Source organism: Pan paniscus, chromosome 8 (genome assembly GCF_029289425.2).
Source record: "Pan paniscus chromosome 8, NHGRI_mPanPan1-v2.0_pri, whole genome shotgun sequence".
In the NCBI taxonomy this organism is placed as follows: domain Eukaryota; kingdom Metazoa; phylum Chordata; class Mammalia; order Primates; family Hominidae; genus Pan; species Pan paniscus.
The window spans coordinates 108,281,999-108,301,670 of NC_073257.2; the positions used below are offsets into that span (position 1 = coordinate 108,281,999).

A 19,672-nucleotide genomic window follows, 5' to 3' on the forward strand; every position below is an offset into this window, starting at 1 on the left:
CTCCCAGGAGGTCCATGGGGCGCCCTGTCGCCACCCACATGCAGTGAACACCACCAGCTTCCTTGAGAAGTATTCAACTCACATTCTATGGTAGCGAAAAGCGCGCAATCAATATATCCACCATCCGTTTCCCAAGGGAACGCCTTTTGGAAACTACCAAGTGTGTCTATGAGCCTCGGGCAAACGCTTCCCGTTGTGCGTTTGCGCGCTCCCAACGCCAGAAGGCGCCTCCCCCGAGGTCCTCGGGGCTCTATGTTGCCATTGCGAACATTTCCCAGCAGATGGCGGTCTTGGAGAAGCAGTGCCTTTCCCTAAGGCGCTCTGCAGTTCATCCTCGCCCAGATTCAAGGCTGACCCGGGATACCACCTCTTAGCAGAGCAGCAGTTTCCCCACGGGCAGCCCAGCATGTGAACTGCCCGCTGGGAGCACCCTGTGGTCAGAGGCCCTGTCTTCACCCCTCGACGCCCTGGGGGCCCATTCGCCTCTTCTGCTCCTCACTCATGGCTCTCACCAATAAACATCCTGCAAGTCCCTGCGCCATAGTCCATTGATCATGGACTTTTCCCTCTCTGTTCTCTTCCATTCTCCCTGAGTTATCGTCCACAGTTCATAGGGTCAATCCTACTTACCTCTACAGTCAGAAAAACCCGTTTAAAAAATGTCCATCTGCCTGAAGTACAATACATTCTCCAGCTGGCAAAAGGGGTTCTTTATTCTCCAAAGTGTGGGAGTCCCTGGGGGTTGAGAAATGAGACTCCTAGGAGATTCAACTCTCCTTTGAAATAACTGTGCAAACCACACATCATATACGTGAAAAAGACTTCAAATAAAGGCTTGGGGAAAATTTTTAATTCAAGAGGGAATTTGCATAAAGAACTTAGTCTCCTATTACTAATGGGAAAAAAAAGTAAGTTGTAGAAAAAATACGAATGGGATTTTATTAGAGGAATTTGAGTAACAAAAACATATATATTTCCCTGTGCACTGACAGTCATGATTGTGCACAGAAAATTTCTAGAAGGATCCATAAGAATGTGTTTAGAGTGGTCATTTCTAGAGTGGAAATGGGGGCTCTGGGGTCTTTTGATTTCTATTTCCAACCTCCTGTACTGATTCATCTCGTTTTTAATCGTGAGACTGTATCGTCTTGTCAAAAATTAAAACTGGAAACAAGTGAATCTCAAACAGCACTGCAGATGTGGGTGGTGGATGCCGCCTCCTGCTGGTCCCACTGTGCCCAGGTGTGACCTATAGAGCTTTTGTGCGTTGTCTCTTTTAATCTGCACAACAGCCCGATGAAGTAGGCTTCATTAGTATCCATGTTTTCCAGATAATGAAACTGAGACCTGGAAATGTTGAGTAACTTCCAAGTTACAGAGCTGGGAAGTGGCAGAGCAGAGACTCAAACGCACATCTGCCTGATACTCAAGTCCACATTCTCAATAAACTACAAAAATGACTCACGAGTTTCACTCTGTGGCCTGCAGTCGAAGAGATGTTCCAGGTGCACTCCCTCCGGCTGGGGTATTTGTCAGGCCAGTTGGGGCTCGCCAGGGTCCCCTCCACACTGCTGATCTTGTGTGCACAGCCAGCTGGGGGTGGCAGGGGGACACATACAAAGAGAGAAGTCATTCACTGTGGGCAGCACAAGAAGGATTCTAGGGGGGTCTCCTCCCCTCTCTCCTAATTGTCTCAGGGTCTTTATCAAATATGGGGTTGGGGTATCCTGAATCAGGTATCTCCTGGCTCAGGGATGTGCTGGTTTACTTGCACTGGCTTTTCTGCCTTCCTGACTGTGGCTCGGGGGCCAGGCTATCTTTCTATTCCTATCCACAGTGCAGTTATCCTTGCAAATATGTTAAAAGCACTGGCAGTGGGGTCAGGTGGGCCTCGGCCCATGTCCTGGTTCTGCCACCTACAATCTGTGGGACTTGGGGCTCTTATGTAAGCTTCGGTGTCCTTATTTGTAAAAGGGTGCCACTCTAGTCAGGGTGATATGTGATCGAATGAGATAATGCATGGGAAAGGCTTAGGGCATGCCAGCCCATGGTAAGTGCTCAGTGCATCTTGGCTAACAGAGGTCTCCTTCGTCATCCATCCATAAGCTTCTTTTAGTTTTTCAAAGTGGCTTTATTTGGAGTCTACCAAGTTTGTCCTGGTTACAGTGCTATTTGCCAAGAGTGGTCCCACAACTTGTTCAATGCCTGGCATCTTGGCCAATAGCTGGCATTTCTCTTCTGTGGTGGGCACTGTGGTCAGCATTTTCCATGCATCCTCTCCTTTAGTCCTTCTCACTTCCCAAATAAGAAAATAGGTTTGGAGAGGGTCAGTGCCTTGCTGATAGGGGGCAGAGCTGGGACTCGAACTTGGCCTGCCTGGCTTTGAGGCCAGTGCTACCACTGCTTAGAAAGCACGGTGGACTGTATCACAAACACGGAGGCTCCACACTGAAGAAGCTGGAGAGGCAGGTGAGGAGGGCCGGGGGCAGGAAGGGGAGGAAACAGCTTCAAGGATGTTCCAAAGAGATTTGCCTCTGCTCAGTGCTACATCTGCTCTGCAGCCAACGCAGAGAACAGGTGCTCAAAGGGGCAGTGGCTCGGCTCCTGGGACATTTGCTCAGCTCCTGAGATGTTTGCTCTGACACCCCCTGCCGTTGGGGTCAACCCACACGAATGCAGCCACTATTCAGGGGTGGGATCTTGGGAGAGTTGACGTCACTCCTGTCCTCTCCCACACTGCAGGAGGCAAGCCTGGTCCTGGCCCGGGCCCATCTCACAGGGGCTTGACTGTTCCTTCCCAGCTCAGTTCTTCCAGCAGCCTCCCACCCAGCCCCTCCGCCACCTGTGACCATGCCCTAGGGCTGGGCTTGGAGGGTGGCCACCTCCTCCTGAAGATGTGTCAGCGCCTCCTTTAACATTCTAGGCAGATCCTGACCAGACTCTGCGGCACCCAGCCAAATCTCCTAACTCCAGACTGTTTATTCCAGAGATCAGGGTGTGTGTCTTCCACATCTTCCTCCACCCTTGACTTCCTTTGCAGGGTTTCGTGGCTGGAGCCAAGGCCTGGAAGCCTGTGTGTTTGTCATAAATGTTCGAACTCCCTTCACTGGGCAGGGTAAGAACAGAAGGAAGGCTTTTTCCAGGATGACTGGACAGTAAAAGCCACCTGGCCCTGAAGAATTCCCCACAGTGAATGGAGAATGGAGCAAAGCTTTCCCCAAATCCTATTTTCCAATGGGACCTGCATATGGTAATTAATATATGACAAAGACATAAATGGCTGATCTTTATTGACATTTGAGGACATAACATGTGTCAGAGAGTCTGAAATACTTTCTAGGCATTCTTTTAATCCTCACAAAAACTTTAAGAAGGAGGTATGTTTAGACCCTTTTAACTAAAGAAAAAACTGAGGCTCAGAGAGGTTAAATAGCTTGCCCAAGGTCACACAGCTAGGGAATGGCAGAGCCAGGATTTAGACCTAGGTAATTGGATTCCAGAGCCTGCAGGCTTAATCACTTACAAAAATAACAGCCTAGAGCACCTGAGGCCCCCAGGTGCCTCCTGAAGGAGCGAGATGCCCTGGGGAAAACTCTCCCGCAAGGACAGCAGTTGCTGGGCCTCAGCTCAGAAGGTGGAAGAGCTCCTCGCCGCACCGCCTTACTCATGCACATGCACACAGGGGCATGGGGTGCGGCGAAGGGCAGCCCGCCCCCCCAACAACTGGAGGTCCAGCCTCACCCTCTTTGCAGTCATGCCCATTCTCGTGGAGCCGGTAGCCATTTCTGCACCTGCACAGGTAGCTCCCGAAGGTGTTGACGCACTCATGCTGACACCCGCCATTGTCCTTGGCACACTCGTCCTTATCTGGGGAGATCAATGAACTCTTCTAAGAGGAACTGCCAACTTGCGAATGTCCCTCAGGGCTCAGAATCCCACTTAAAAGTGGCCTCCCCTGGGAAGCCTCTCTGATTGCTCCCCTTCCCTCTCTGATTGTTCCCTCACTGGAGGAGTGAAGCGGGAAGCATCTTCACCTCAGGTTTCTTGGGTATGTACTTGGCCCTGGTATGTGTTGAATTCTCCAAGTACTCTATGTATGTTCTCTGCCCCTGCTCCCTGCTCAAAACAAGGAGCTCCCTAAAGGACAGGCTAGTATTAATCACAATAGTAACAATAATAACAGTAATTCCCACTTACTGAGTGTTTACTATGCAACAGGCACTGCCCCAAACACTGTATGCATTATCTAAGTTAATTCTCATCCAACCTTAGCAGGGAGCTGTCTATCTGTCAGTCTTTACAAGTAAGGAAACTGGCCAGGCATGGTAGCTCATGCCTGTAATCCCAGCACTTTGGGAGGCCGAGGTGGGTGGATCACCTGAGGTTGGGAGTTCGAGACCAGCCTGGCCAACATGGAGAAACCCTGCCTCTACTAAAAATACAAAAATTAGCCAGGCGTGGTGGTGCATGCCTGTAATCCCAGCTACTCGGGAGGCTGAGGCAGGAGAATTGCTTGAACCTGGGAGGCAGAGGTTGCAGTGAGCAGAGATCGCGCCAGTGCACTCCAGCCTGGGCAACAAGAGTGAAACTCCATCTCAAAAACAAAACAAAACAAAAACAAGTAAGGAAACTGACGCTGAGAATGGCTAATGTGATCAAGGTCACTCAGTGAGCAAGCATCCTCTGTGGCCTGGGCTCAAGTGCCGCGACTCCACCCCGCCCTCTGCACGTGGAGCAGCTGAGTGTTGGGGACACACAGCAGAGGGCCAGCCCTACCGCACCACTTCCAGCCCTTGTGGCCATGGGGAGTTCCTGCCCTCTGTGCCTCAGTTGCCTCACTTGCCTCACTTGTAAAATGGAGACAGTAATGGTATCCTCATTTCACAGGTTGTTGGGAGGGGTAAATTAATTAGAGCAGCATCCAGCCCACAGTGTTAGCTGTATAATTATTATGTGAGAACTCAAGTGCTGGCCCTTGTTAAACTTGTGGTCCTTGTATGCAGCCCTATCCTAAGCCAACTTGTTCCTGCATTTACCAAAGATCAGCCTCCCTCCCCTGCTTCCCTGCCATCACCAGAATGACTTTAGGGGTCAGCCCTGTCTTCCTCCCCTCTCTACATGCTCTTGTTCACCATTGTTAATGTCTCCTTGAACAATGTATTTCACCTGCTTATGTTATCAGGACAACTAAGAGCCCTTGTAAGAAAGACCCTTTGCTTTGGGAGGCCAAGGCAGGCGGATCACAAGATCAGGAGATTGAGACCATCCTGGCTAACACGGTGAAACCCTGTCTCTACTAAAAATACAAAAAATAATAATAATAATAATTAGCCGGGCGTGGTGGCAGGCGCCTGTAGTCCCAGCTACTTGGGAGGCTGAGGCAGGAGAATGGCATGAACCCAGGAGGCGGAGCTTGCAGTGAGCGGAGATTGCACCACTGCACTCCAGCCTGGGCGACAGAGCGAGACTCTATCTCAAACAAAAAAAAAAAAAAAAAAAAAGAATGCAGAAGAGAGGCCAGGCGCGGTGGCTCATGTCTGTAATCCCAGCACTTTGGGAGGCCGAGGCGGGTGGATCACCTGAGGTCCGGAGTTCGAGACCAGCCTGACCAACGTAAAGAAACCTTGTCTCTACTAAAAATACAAAATTAGCTGGGCGTGCTGGCACCTGCCTGTAATCCCAGCTACTCAGGAGGGTGAGGCAGGAGAATCGCTTGAAGCCAGGAGGCGGAGGTTGCGGTGAGCGGAGATTGCGCCATTGCACTCCAGCCTGGGCAACAAGAGCGACACTCTGTCTCCAAAAAAAAAAAAAAAAAAAGAATGCAGAAGAGATGAAGCCGCCCAACACCCAGCACTGACCCACCTCTCTCCCTTCCTTCCTCCAAGTCCTTCTGCAGATGACTCACAGGTCCTCACCCCTGCTCTGATCCTCTTCCCTGTGCTCTAGTTTCCTATTGCAAATGTGGAGCTGCCCTGCCTGTGAGGCTCTGCTACATCCTCCTCTGAGGTGGCTCCTGCCCCCTGCCCTGCTGCCCTGGTCCTCCAGCCGCCTGGCCCTCCCAGCTCTACACTGCCTGGCATGGCTTGGTCAGATGACAAGTTTAGGCTTCCCCTGCTCAAGAACCTGCAAACAGTCCCCCTTCCTATTTCATCGGGTCCCTACTCTTCAGCCCAGCGTTTAAGGTCCCTCATGACCTGGCCTTCTCCAACTTGGCCCATCTCATGCCCTTGGCTTCCCAGCATGGGTCAGGGCTCCATGCAGGCCCATCTCATCTCTGTCTCTGTGCTCTGTTGAGAACTTAACCTGTGCTCACACTGCCTCCCCTACTGGGGACCCTGATTACTTTCTCTCTAATCATCCTATCTCCACCTCCATGTCTTCCATCCTTTAAAACCTGGCTTAGACCACCCCAAATCCTGCAAAAAGTCTTCACCCACTGCTCCAGGCAACCATGGGCTTCTCTTCTTCAAACATTAGCCCTTGTTGCACCAGCCCACCCCACAGTGCTCCAGGCTGGGACTTAGCAGGGTGTGTATTCCTGGCTCCCTAGCTGGCATGTAAGCTTGTCCAGGGTTGGGGTCATTTCCCTGGCAGCAGCTCTGAGCCTAGTAGTGTACTGTGCCCACAGCAGACACTCAAAACAAAAAACATGACTTGCTCAGTGAGAGACTGCCAAAAAAAAAAAAAAAACGCATGGAGATGGAACTCTGGGTATCTATAAAATCAACAAATAATTGGGTCATTTCTATGCCAAGCATTAAGACTATAAAGATAACCAAAGTACAGTTCCTGCTTGTAAACAGTTCACCCTCTAATATGACGTGACATGCAGGACCTGCTACACAGTTTGCAAGGCTCAGTGCAAGATTTGAACTTTGTTGAAACACTATTATGAATTTCTTTTTTTTTTTTTTTTGAGACGGCATCTTGCTCTGTCACCCAACCTCTGCCTCCCTGGCTCAAGCGATTCTCCTGCCTCAGCCTCCCGAGTAGCTGGGACTACACATGCCCCAGCGCGCCCAGCTTATTTTTTGCATTTTTAGTAGAGACGGGGTTTCACCACGTTGGGCAGGATGGTCTCGATCTCTTGACCTCGTGATCCACCCGCCTTGGCCTCCCAAAGTGCTGGAATTACAGGCATGAGCCACCATGCCCGGCCATGAATTTCAAGATGATGACAACAGAACCTTAAATTAGTGTGGGCCCTTCCGAGAACAGGCTCTGTGCTATTGCACAGGCCACAGGCCCATGGAGCTGGCCCTGGTGACAAGAGCCCTAATGGAAGGGAAGGAGAGAGTGCTATGGGAACACTGGTGAAAGAACAATCAATGTGCTAAGAGGGTGCTATGGTTTGAATGGGTCCCCCAAAGTTCATGTGTTATAAACTTAATCCCCAATGCAACAGTGTTGAGAGATGAGGCCCTTAAATGTGATTAGGTCATGAGAGCTCATTATTGCAGGAGTGGCGTCCTGATAAAGGATGAGTTTGACCCCCTTGCCGCTCTTTCTCACCCATGTGGTGCCTTTCACCTTGTTATGACACAGCAAGAAGGCATTTGCCAGATGTTCCCCCTTGATTTTGGACTTCCCAGCCTCCAGATTCATAAGCCAAATACATTTCTGTTCACTATAAATTACCTAGTCTGTGGTACTCTGTCATAGCAGCACAAAATGGACTAAGATAGAGGAATAAGACGAAGCCAGAGAATGTTACAGAAAGTGGCATTGTGGGTCTTCAGGTTGAAGTAGGAGTTTCCTAAGGAGGGAGGGAAGAAGGATATTCCAGGGAGAGGGAACGCCACAGGCAGAGGGTATGAAGACAGAATGGGATGGGGGTTTAGGAGTAGAAGGTGATGGTGTGGGGGAACAGTGGGGGGATTATTCATGATCACAGCACAGGGCACCTGCAGAGGGAATGTGGCTGGCAGAACAGGTGGGCCAAGGCAGTGTCCAGCACCACATGCCACGCTAAGGAGAATGGGCTTTTTCTACAGCTGCTGTACTGGCCCTGAGGGTTCATGGCCTTCAGTTTGAGAAGTAGGGTCCAATGTGCTGTTGTAGTGGGTTTAGTAGTGTCTTCCCAAAATTCCTGTTCATGTGTGATATGGTTTGGCAGTGTCCCTACCCAAATCTCATCTTGAATTGTAGCTCCCATAATTCCCACGTGTTGTGGGAGGAACCCAGTGGGAGAGAATTGAATCATGGAGGCAGTTTCCCCCATACTGTTCTTGTGGTGGTGAATAAGTCTCACAAGATCTGATGATTTTATAAGGGTTTCCCCCTTCACTTGGCTCTCATTCTGTATTGTCTGCAGCCATGTAAGACATGCCTTTGCCTTCTGCCATGATTGTGAGGCCTCCCCAGCCATGTGAAACTGTGAGTCCATTAAACCTCTTTTTAAAATTTTTTTATTTTTTTATTTTTTGCCCCGAGATGGAGTCTTGCTCTGTCACCCAGGCTGGAGTGCCATGGCGCCATCTTGGCTCACTGCAACCTCCACCTCCTGTGTTCAAGCTATTCTCCTGCTTCAGCCTCACGAGTAGCTGGGATTACAGGCACACACCACCACGCCCGGCTAATTTTTTTTTATTTTTTTATTTTTTTGTATTTTTAGTAGAGACGGCGTTTCACCATGTTGGCCAGGCTGGTCTAGAACTCCTGACCTAGTGATCTGCCCGCCTCGGCCTCCCAAAGTGCTGGGATTACAGGCATAAGCCACCACGCCTGGCCTAAACCTCTTTTTCTTTATCAATTACTCAGTCTCAGGTATGTTGTGAAAACAGACTAATACAATGTGGAACCTTAGAATGTGATCTTACTTGGAAATAGTGTCTCTGCAGAACTATTAGTTAAGAATCTTGAGATGAAATCATCTTGGATTTAGGATCAACCCTAAATCCGATGACTGGAGTCCTTCTAGGAAAAGGAGGGGACACAGAGACCCAGAGAAGAAGGAAGGGGTGTGAAGATGGAGACAGAGATCAGGATGATGCAGCTACAAGGCAAGGAATGCCGAGGACTGCTGGGAGCCACCACAGGCTAGGAAGAGGCAGGGAGGGATTCTACCCTAGAACTTTGCGAGGCAGCATGGCCCTGCGAACACCTGGATTTTGGAATTCTGGCCCCCAGAACTGTAAGAATAAGATCCTGTTGTGTTAAACCAACCAGTTTGTGGTAATTTGTTATGGCAGCCCTAGGAAACTAACACAGCCACCAACAGATATATAAAAGCCCTGGATCCAGCACGCCCCCTCCAAGGCAGCCATACCTGGAGGGATGCAGGAGCAAGCAAAGAGACAGAGGAGGGGGCCAGGGACCCCAGAGCCTGGAGTCTGCAAAGCCGCCTCACTCGCACTGCATCAGCCTCACCTCTGAACCCGCATACCTGAGAAGAAGTGGGCCCTGAAGCCGCGCTTGGAGACGGTGTTGTCGGACTTGAACTCCACGCGCATGTTGTTGCTCTGCGAGGTGATGACCTCGGGCGTCTCAGAGCCGCAGAACCTGCCGTGCAGCTTGGCGTCGGGGGACAGGCCGCTGCGCACCTCTACAAAGTCGTACTTACAGACCTGCAAGGGAGCATGATGGGGAGCTGCCCAGAGTCCCTGTCCCCACCCCAGACCCCCAGCACACTGCTGCACCTGCTTCCTGAGCGCCTCACCCTACCGTGTGTGGTGGGGGAGGGTCCCTTGACTCTTGCTACGCCGGTTATTTGAATGAGCTCCAGAGGGCACAGGGGGACCCCTGGCTCTCCCACTGAGGCTCTGTGGGGGTGCCATCGCCTGGCACAAGAGCACAGGGCTCCCAAACCTGCATCCCCTAATATATAAAATAAATGTAGCCTTGCTTTAATTTATTTTACATATTAGGCTTCCACATGAAATTTTACTTGAAGAAAGGGCCCCACTGCTAGAAGGAGAAGAAAAATAAGGAGAAGAGGAGGAGGGAGAAGCAAGAGGAAGAGGAGGAGGAAAATCCTGCAAACCACCGACAGAATCTGACTCCATTTTCAGGCAGGGAAACAAGCTCAGAGGGGGAAAGACATTTGTCTGAAGTCACATAGCTCAGCAGTGGTGGAGCTAGGACTAGAATTCATGTTCCTTGCTGTAGCAATGATTTTTCTCAAAAAGAACTTCACTGCTAAGGGGTCTTATCAATTGCTTTCAAGGATTATTTTTTTCTGCACAATATTCACTTTGGGGTGACACCCTCATGGGCGCCATGGCCTCCATGCATTGGGGTCATCAGCATTGAGGTCTCCTTCCAGTACTCCAAAGGCCTGATCAGGTGAGAGCTACACCAGTACTATTCTCAAGGTGAAACCCCCAGCTCAGCTGGGGTGGGGAGGGGAGTCTCAGGAATGGCTTGTGTGCCCCAGGATGTCCTTCCAGCCTAAGGTGCAGACGTAGGCATGCCTGACTAGCACTCCAGCTGTAGGGTGCTGCCTGGACCTCAACTGACTTGATCATCCATGATCACTGCCCAAAAGAGGAAACAGGCTGTCTGTAGCATCCTTGTCCCCAGCTGATCCTCACCCCCTTTATTCGCCTCAGCTGCACACCAGCTCCCCAGATTCACAGCCCAGTCCTGACACCTCCCACCCCCAATATCTGCCTCTTCCACTCTTGTCCTGATTCTCCTTGGATGTATCAGTGACAAGAGGGCCGGAGGTGCTCTATCTGCAGAGGGCGTGCGGCTGAAACTGCTAGAGAAAACATTCCCCCAGATTCTGCTAGCGCAGGTCCTAAGACTGTCCAAAGCTTCAGTCAACACAAGCCATCTCCCTGCCCTCCCAGCCCCTCACTGGTTTCCAGCTCTGAGTCACCCCTCAATACAGTCCCCAATCAATTACAGCATGGAGACATACGTCATTGCCTTCCAGTTCAAACACTTCAAACTGAAGGGAGATCCGGTACTGAGCGGGGGCCACCACCTGCCAGACACAGTTTTTGTTTGTGGGATACTCCTTCGGCCACCCAGGGCTGGTGATGGTTCCATTCAGCTTGGTAATGAAACCGCCACAGGCCACTGCACGGGGGAAACAGAAACAGGATTCATTTGGCTTTGGCTCCAGGTGACTGTGATTTCCCACCAGGAGCAATAGAGCCCTGCTGTTCTGTAATAATTTAAAAATGTTAGACAATTTGAACTGATTAATTCAGTGTCCTTTGTTCAAAACTAGTGGTTTCAACTGAATATTTGAAGGAAGAAAATTGGGGATAAATCTTTACTGCTTTTAAAAACAATGAATGCATTTGTGCTTTCCTTTCACCCAGTGGCAGAGCTGGGGGCTCCCTATGGCTTGGGCCAAAGGAGAATTAGAAATGTTTGCAGCAAGCTACTCACCATACCAAGCTTGCATGAACAAGCAGATTCATGCACGTGGACAAGGAAGATGGAACACAAGCCAGGTAGAAATAGGATGGATGAAAAGTGCTATCGGTTGAGTCACTGGAGTGCTCACGGTTTTTCTTTGCTTTTGTTTCCTACTTTAATAATCATGTCAATTTCACACAATCATAGAAGAAAATAAACCATGGCCTTGATTTCAGTCTCTAGGGCAGAGTCTATGTAATTTGGGCAGTTTTCTGACATTTGTGACAGCTGTCAGGCTTTTTCTCCTTCTAGGAAGTAGGTGGGTCTTCCACCATGTCTGCCCATTGCCCATCGTTCCTACACAGCCAGCTGGTTGCCCCATCTCTGCCCCACTTCCCCAAAGACTTGTCCCATATACCCTCTCATTCCAGCTTGGCAGGTCCCACACCAACCTTCGCACATCTTCTTATCGGCGGCCAGCTCGTAGCCAGGGTCACAGGCACACTTGTAGCTGCCCAGCGTGTTCACACAGCGATGCTCGCACCCGCCGTGATCTGGCCAGGAACACTCATCCACCTCTGGTGGGGAAGGAAGGTGACCCCGATTACATTGTCAGGAAGCCTCCTGGCTGTTCCCAACCCTTCCATATCCCAGCGTCACCAGCAAGTGTCCTCTAATAAACAGGAGCCACTCCTGGTGACCACCTCCCAAAGAGTGCCATGTCCACCTCTGAAAACCAGGCAGCAGCTACAGTGAAGGCAGGACACTGACAACACGAGCAGGAACACCTTGTTAGCTGGGGTGGGCTCTGCCAAGAGAAGGCCAGGCCTGGAGAAGTGAATTCTTTGAGGTGTTTGGTCATCGGTCATTTGAGACTTCAAAAAATCTCAAAACATTCCATACCAAAGACTTCATCCATTTTAAAGCCATGGAATTGAGGACTTCCCCTGCCCCCATAAATATGCAACTTCTCAGAGATATTTAATAAAGGGTGAAGACAAAGAACACATTGCTAGATGAAGATGTGTCAGTATTCTCTAGACATTAGAGACAGAATCTGTTATTTAGGAGTTTTAGAAATACTCTTAAGAGAGGTATGCACAGGGAGATATTCAAGGTTACAGAAAACACGGGCTCTTAGGTTAGCAAATGCTCCCAGGAAAACCTGCAGGAAGAGGCCATAATGAGGCTGAGTTAGCAGGGGTGTTGGATGGGATTCGGCACCAAGGGCCTAGTGATGCGTTTGGGGCGACTAAATAACAGCACATAGCATGCCATTGGTGCTGTTCAGAGGAAGAACCTGGAAGTCATTAGAGACACTCCCCAGACACATTAACCCAAGTGCCACTGAAAAAAAGAAAAACCAAAACACATGTTAGAAATAAAAGGAAAAATATGATTATCTGTTGCCAGCCATAGTACATCTAGCCCTGAAAGAGAGCATGTGGGATGTGGCCTACCAGAGCTAGAGAGGAGTCTAGTGAAGGGACAACTAAACACTGAGACATCTTTTTCAAAAAAGTTGAACCTAGGAAGAAGAAAGGATATGGGGAGAAGCGGGAAGGAGAGTTCTGGTCCACAGCACCACGGAAGGTAGGAACACAGTAAGTATAAAGTTGTTGGCCAGGCACGGTGGCTCACGCTTGTAATCACAGCACTTTGGGAGGCTGAGGTGGGTGGATCACAAGGTCACAAGTTTGAGACCAGCCTGGGCAACATGGTGAAACCCCGTCTCTACTAAAAATACAAAATTAGCCGGGAGTGGTGGTGCATGCCTGTAATCCCAGCTACTCGGGAAGCTGAGGCAGGAGAATCGCTTGCACCTGGGAGGTGGAGGTTGCAGTGAGCTGAGATTGCGCCACTGCACTCCAGCCTGGGCAACGGAGCAAGACTCTGTCTCAAGAACAACAAAAAAAGTTGTTCACCAAATCTTGAAATAACTCTTTACACACAAACTAAAAGAAATTAAGAACATCTATGAGTTGGTAAAGACCTGGAAAGTTACCCAGTCATGCCCTCTCAGGCAGGAATCCTTTCAATAACGTTCTGGAGAGATGGCTCTTCAGACCCTACTTGAAAACTCCCAGAGACAGGACTCTCACTACTTTTCAAAGGTATTTATTGGGTCAAAAGTCTGACTCCTTACAACTTCCAGTCCACTGGTCCTCAGAAAACACAAACCCTCCAATCATCCAGCTTCCCTCTACCCTGCCCTTTTCCAACTCAAATATACCCCTTTCCTTCCAGTCGTCCTTGTCTGTGATGCACAGACTCCTCATCAACCTGATTGCATTTCACTGGGTAAAGGAGGGTTTGTAAATATCCCATCATTTCACATAGTGGACAGTGAACTTGGGTAATTCTAATGGTGATGTACTCTTGGGCTCAATAAAAACTTATATAAATTAATTGCTTATTAGGGGAGATTGGGTTTAGAGAGACAATCCAGGCAGGGAGCTGAAGTTGCCCATCGCCTCAAATAAATGTAAGTAATAAGTATGCTAAAATAGTAACAAGTGTGCAGTTACTTTTTTATCACCTTACCATATTGAAAGTATTTTCTTAGACATTTGCTAAAAAGCATAGAAAGAAGAAAATAGTTGATAAAAAGTAGCAGAAAGAGTCCAGGCTTTAAAGTGAGTCAGACCTGGGGTGGATCCTCCAGCCGATCTTCCTCCAATAAATTGGGTGACTGCTTGTGATTTAGCCTCACTGAGCCTCCCTCCTGCTTTAAAGTGAGAATGATAATATTTACTTTTAGGGTTGTGACGACTGAAAACGATGCATGTGAAGTACCCGGCATACAGACCATCGGCACACAGAAGCCATCATGATAGACAGCAGCAGAGTTGCTTTCAAATTTCCAGTGAGTAGAGAGGCACAATGATGGGGCAGTGAAAAGATAAGGTTCCCTGGGCATACCTGGACCAGGTGGGAGTGGAGCAGTGCAGGCCTGAGGAGGGAAGGGAGACAAAGCAAGAACAGAAAGAAGGAAAATGCTTCAAGGATGGGCCAGTGGAGGAAGATGGACAGGCAGGAGGGCAGCACAGCAGAAGAACTCAAGACACTGGCTGGGGGACCTAGGGAAGAGGCAGAAGGAAACCAAGGAAAGAGCCCATTGGGAGAGACAGATAGACAAAGGACCAAGGCTGGGGTCTGCAGGAGACTCTGATACCAGAAGATGCTGTGGCTGTAGGCAGGACACACAGGCAAGAAAGAGGTGCACAGAGGAGCAAGTCTCTTGGCACCATCTTAGCCAGGTGAAGGGAGAGAGCCCGGTGGATGGACCTAGGGCAAAAGCAAAGAAAATATAATTCCTCCAGAGACTAGAAGGTAAGGTGCTTGGCCTTGGGAGGTAGATGAAAGGCATGCTTTTACACCTGAGCTCTCTCTAGCAAGAGCCGTGAGATGTTTGGCCAGTTACAGCCCTGCTTCAGCTTGGCTGGATGGCACAGAGGTGCATGGGGCCTCCCACTGTGGTAAAGCAGCACCTGCTCCAAGCCCACTGGCTCGTGCTTGCTCTGGGCTGCAGAGGCCAAGGCCAAGGCCAAGCCTCCCAGAAAAATCTGGGAGAGCGTGGCAGTAGAAGAGACTGGAAGCAGCATTCAGCTTAGCATAGCAGGAGCTCTGGAGTCTTCTCATGGTCCAGGTGGAATTAGCGAAAGAAGTAAGTAGTTAGATGATGAGATGGCTCAGGCAGGATCCCAAAAATTGTTCAGAGAAAGTTAAGGAAAGGGAAGGCAGGGCATATTCTTAGGCTTTTGAAGAAATCCCTTGAGGGAAGCCAGTCCCCCTACCAAGCCCTTCATGGTGACCTATCAGCACTGGGATAGGGGGATGGAGGGATCAAGGTGGGAATCCTTTAATTATTTATGTGGGAGGCATAGGACCAAAATGGCCCTGCCAGCCCTTGAGTGCTGCTGCCTTCTCCCAAAGTAACCAGAATTGTTAAGGTTCTCTGCTTGCTGCCAGCCAGTATGCTCTGAGAAGGCTGCCATCTGGCACCAGAATCAGGTACAGAGGCCAACTGGCACCCTGGCCAGGATCAGGCGCCAGCTGGGCCCTGGGCAGAGCACCTGCCAATTGGCACCAAGGCAAGAGCTTCTTTGGCTTGCTCCAGCTCTTCTGCTGGGCCTTTGAGCTCCTCTTCCAGCTTCTTTCACTGGAGAAGTTCTGACTCACGTGCTAGGTACGTTGTGTTCACAGAGCATCTGAATGATGGCCTTGTTGGGAAAAGGCTGGGCTGGGGAAGCTGGCTGGGTACAGTCTCCTGACCTGCGCTGTCTGATACGGCAGCCCCCAGCCACATGTGGCTACTGAGCACCTGAAACGCAGCTGGTCCAAGTGGCGATGTGCCATGAGTATAAAACACATGCTGGATTTCCAAGACTTAGTGTGAAAAACATAAGATCTCTCACTAATATTGTGTATATTGATTACATATTAAAATGATATTATTTTGTACAATAAATAAAAATATCATTGAAATCAATGTCACTGGTTTCTCCTTTTTTGTAAGGCAGCTGCCAGCAAATTCAAGGTCACCTATGTGGCTTCTGGTTGTGCCTCACATCCCATTTCTGTTGGACAGTGTTGCACGAGGCTGTGGTCGCTCACCCACTCTTCTTCCAGAGAGTCTTGCAAGGGAGGCAGAGCAGGCAGCAGGATGCCCACTCCACCAGCAGGGAAACTGAGCCCCATTCATTCATTGATCTATCCATTCTTTCATTGCTCACTAGGTATTTACTGAGCCTACTGTGTGCCAAGCACTGGGACCACAGTGAGGAGCAAAGCAGGTATGGGCCGGTCGTAGGAAGGAAAGCTGATCTGCAAGAGAGCGAATAGCTAGTATGGAACACGGGACCAGCACCTCAAACTCCACTTGCAACGTCCAGAGCCCTTTTGCCTATACCCCTGTGGTATCGGGAAGGTAGAAAGGTGACCAGTGTCAGAATCAAATCACAAACACTAAGAAAAAATTCCACCCCCTTCACGTTCCTTCCCTGTGGCTTTCAGGTCTCCTTAGTGGAAACAGAGCGGATCGTGGAATCCTACAGATCCAGGTTCTAGTTCCAGCCCAGCCATGTTAGGAATTCAGCTTCCTCAACTGGAAAACGGGGGCAATAATAATTCCTACCAGGGGATTGTAATGAAGAAAAGTGAGATAACCTAGATCCTGGCACGTGGCCAGCATTCAGTAGATGTCCTTTCCCTGACTTAATAGGTCTAGATGAGGTTTCTGTTAATCCTGATTCCTACTTTAAGATTCATGGTCAAGGTCAATGTTGTATATTTCTTCTTTTCTAAATGTTGTTCTCTGCAGTTGTTTTAACCATAAAAAAGTCAAGCTGGGTCTGTGCACTAAGTTACTTTGGGTGGGCCTTAGTCCACACTTTGACAGGCATCTGAAAAGATGTTTGCAAATTGAAATGCCCTCCAAGTAGGACACTGGGTAACCTGGGCCCCGTCGCAGACTGAGTCTCACAGCCTCCACCAAGGTCCACACCCACACAGCAATGTCATCGCGCATTTGCTGCTGATCTCCTTCACCACCTTGAGCACTTGAGGACAATCATTGTGTGCTTTCCTCGGCGTCTCCAGCCCCAGCACCAACACATAGACTGATGAATGTTGAATGCACGCTAGATGGGGAGGAGGGAGAAGGTGGCGTCTTCTAACCAGCAAATGGAGCCAGCTATCATGGTTACTTGAGCAGGTCCAGGCACTTCCTCGGTCTCTTACAAACCAGTTTAGCATCAGAGAAATACCTTCCATTGCCCTGACTGGCATCTCCAGTAAGTTTTCCATAAAAAATTCAGGAGGTCCAGTTAAATTTGACTTTCAGATAAACCATCAATCACTTCTCAGCACAGTATGTGATATTTGGGACATATACTAAAAAAAAATCATTCTGTATCTAACGTTCAAATGTAACTGGGCATCCTGTTTTTTTTTTTTTTTTTTTAATTTCCTAAACCTGACAAGCCTAATCTCCAGCTTTAGCTGGTACTCTCAAAATTGTGCATTGCTGATCACCAGCAGCACCGGCAGTAAGGTGTGGATGGTCAGTGGTTACCAGTTATCCCCCTGGAATGGAGCCCCAGCACCCAGCTCACAGAACCTGGGGTGGAAGTCAGGGGAGGAGAAGGCCAAGGGGACTAGAATAAACAGAATTAGAATGACAACCTCATAATCATTCATGACATGTGGTAGGCAGAATAAGGCCTTCCAAAGCTGTCTACAGCTTGGCCTCTACAACCTGTGACTCTGTTACCTTAATGTAAGATTCTGCAAGTGTGGTTAAATTAAGGATCTTAATTAGGTGAAAGAAGGACTCTGCAGGTGTGGTTAAATGAAGGATCTTGGAGATGAGGAGATTCTCCTGGATTATCTGGGTGGGCTCAATGTCAACACCAGGTCCGTGTAAGGGAAAGAGGTGGAAGGAAGTTAGGGTCAGAAGGAGGAGATGTGCTGACAGGAGCAGAGGTCTGTGATGCAGCAGAGAGAATGTGGCATGAGAATGACACACTGGCCATTACTGGCTTTGACCATGGAAGGGGACCATGAGCCAAGGAATTCAGGCAGCTCCTAGAAGCTGGAAAAGGCAAAGAAATAGATTCTCCCTTAGAACCTCAAGAAGGAATGCAGCCCTGCCATCCCCTTGATTTTATCCCAGTGAGACCCATGTTAGACTTCTGACCTCCACAACTGTAGGATAATAACTGTGCATTGTTTTAAGCCACCAAGCCTGTGGTAAATTGCTACAGCAGGAATAGGAAACCAGTCCATCACAATAGCCAGAAGAAATTGTCACATCGGTTTTTCCAGAAAGAATAACCACTTCAAAGGTTCCTTCCCTAGCAAAGACAATGAACGGGACTAAACACTACACTCGGTGTATTGACTTGCACTATTCCATTTTCTCCTGATGACAGCCTTGCAATCACCTGGCAGCATTGTCTCTCCAGGTAGAGAGACTGGAGCTTGTGCAACAGAAGCTGTGCAACTGGAGAAATCACGCAACTTGCTTGAGGCCACCCAGCCGGTGTCACTGCTGCCAAGTCAGACAGGGGCCACCCCAGGCTGGGAGACACCAGGCATGTGCAGGCTGGGCCAGGGTGGGATTGGGGCTGTGAATTTCCAGGCATCTCAACTAAGGCTGTCATATCTTCCCTGTGCAATCAGAAGCTGACCTGCTTTCAAAATACAAGTGCTGTGGCCTGGCTTTTTTTTTCTTTCTTTTTTTTTTTGGCTTGAGAAAGAAGCAACTCAGTTTTGTCTCCAATCCTTCAGCGCCATCATGATTCTTCCTCTGCTGCTGTTTGGGTTTTGCTCTTCCCCGATACCTCAAAATAGGAAAAAATAACAGCCCCACCCCTTGTTTGTCACCTGCCAGCTTTTAAGTGCCTCCACAGCTGTCCTTTCTTTGGGGCTTCACAACAATTGCTTAGGTACAATGGGCAGATGTCCTTCTTCCTATTTTACAGAGAGGAAAACTGAAGCTTCAGTAAGGACGAATGGCTGCCTGCTCTGGGTGACATTGCAGAAGTGGGTTCTTTTGACACCCAGGCTGTTCACGTAGAACCTGGGAGAAGGTCTAAGATGGGGCAGAAGAGGAGAATGGAAGCAAGGGAGGGACTGGGATTTCTGTGCTGGCTCAGCCAGGAGTCCTAGGAGAGGAGGGAAGAGGAGAAAGCAGGCTCTGGGCAAGCACAAGTTGTAGGGGGGCTGGGGAAGTGGGGTCACTGATTAAGGGGCCACAGCAGCAGAGGACTGAATGTCTCTACTCAAGGGCTGCTGCTGTGCTCCTGGGCGCCCAGGCCCAATGCAGTGGGGAGCAGCCATGCTTCCCTCTTAGGGTGTGGTCTTCAGGGCTTTCAGGGGCCTGACGGCAGAGAAGGAGGACCTGCCCATTCAAAGGAGGGTTGGAAGCTGGCTCTTCTGGGGCCAGGAAAGCTCGGTCTGCCCATGCCATTATGGGCCTGGTTCCATCAGGACCCTACAGAGCAGCAGGTCCCCAGGGCAACACGGAAATTTGTTCCCAGAGTGCCACCCCTTATTCTCCTCCCGACCCCAATCATGTAGGGGTAAGCATGTAGTCTAGGGGCACTGATGTTCCAGGAGCTGAACACCTGGGTTGCCTCTCTGGCCCACATCAAGGAATAGTAGCAATGTTGTAGAAAGAGTTTGAGCTTAGGAATTAGGCCGACTGAATTAGATCCCCGATCTGCCACTTAACTACCTGCATGATCCTGAGAAGCCCTGCCCAGCCCTGATCCAAATCTAACTAACTCACAGGGTTATTTGGGGAATTAAATGACATTATGTAAGTCAAGTACCTTACACAGTTCTTGGTACA

General features: G+C 49.4%; 1 protein-coding gene across 1 annotated transcript in view; it reads right to left on the reverse strand.

The window, feature by feature from the left end:
- The window catches only part of TLL2 (tolloid like 2), a 151,024-nt gene that overhangs the window by 10,604 nt on the left and 120,748 nt on the right, over positions 1 to 19,672 (reverse strand). Inside the window, exons 14-18 of the mRNA XM_003825413.4 lie at positions 11,766 to 11,891; positions 10,865 to 11,025; positions 9,386 to 9,566; positions 3,742 to 3,867; positions 1,466 to 1,593 (exon numbers count right to left, since the gene is read on the reverse strand). Coding sequence (XP_003825461.1) covers positions 1,466 to 1,593; positions 3,742 to 3,867; positions 9,386 to 9,566; positions 10,865 to 11,025; positions 11,766 to 11,891 — 722 coding nt within the window. The remainder of the gene's footprint in view (positions 1 to 1,465; positions 1,594 to 3,741; positions 3,868 to 9,385; positions 9,567 to 10,864; positions 11,026 to 11,765; positions 11,892 to 19,672) is intronic.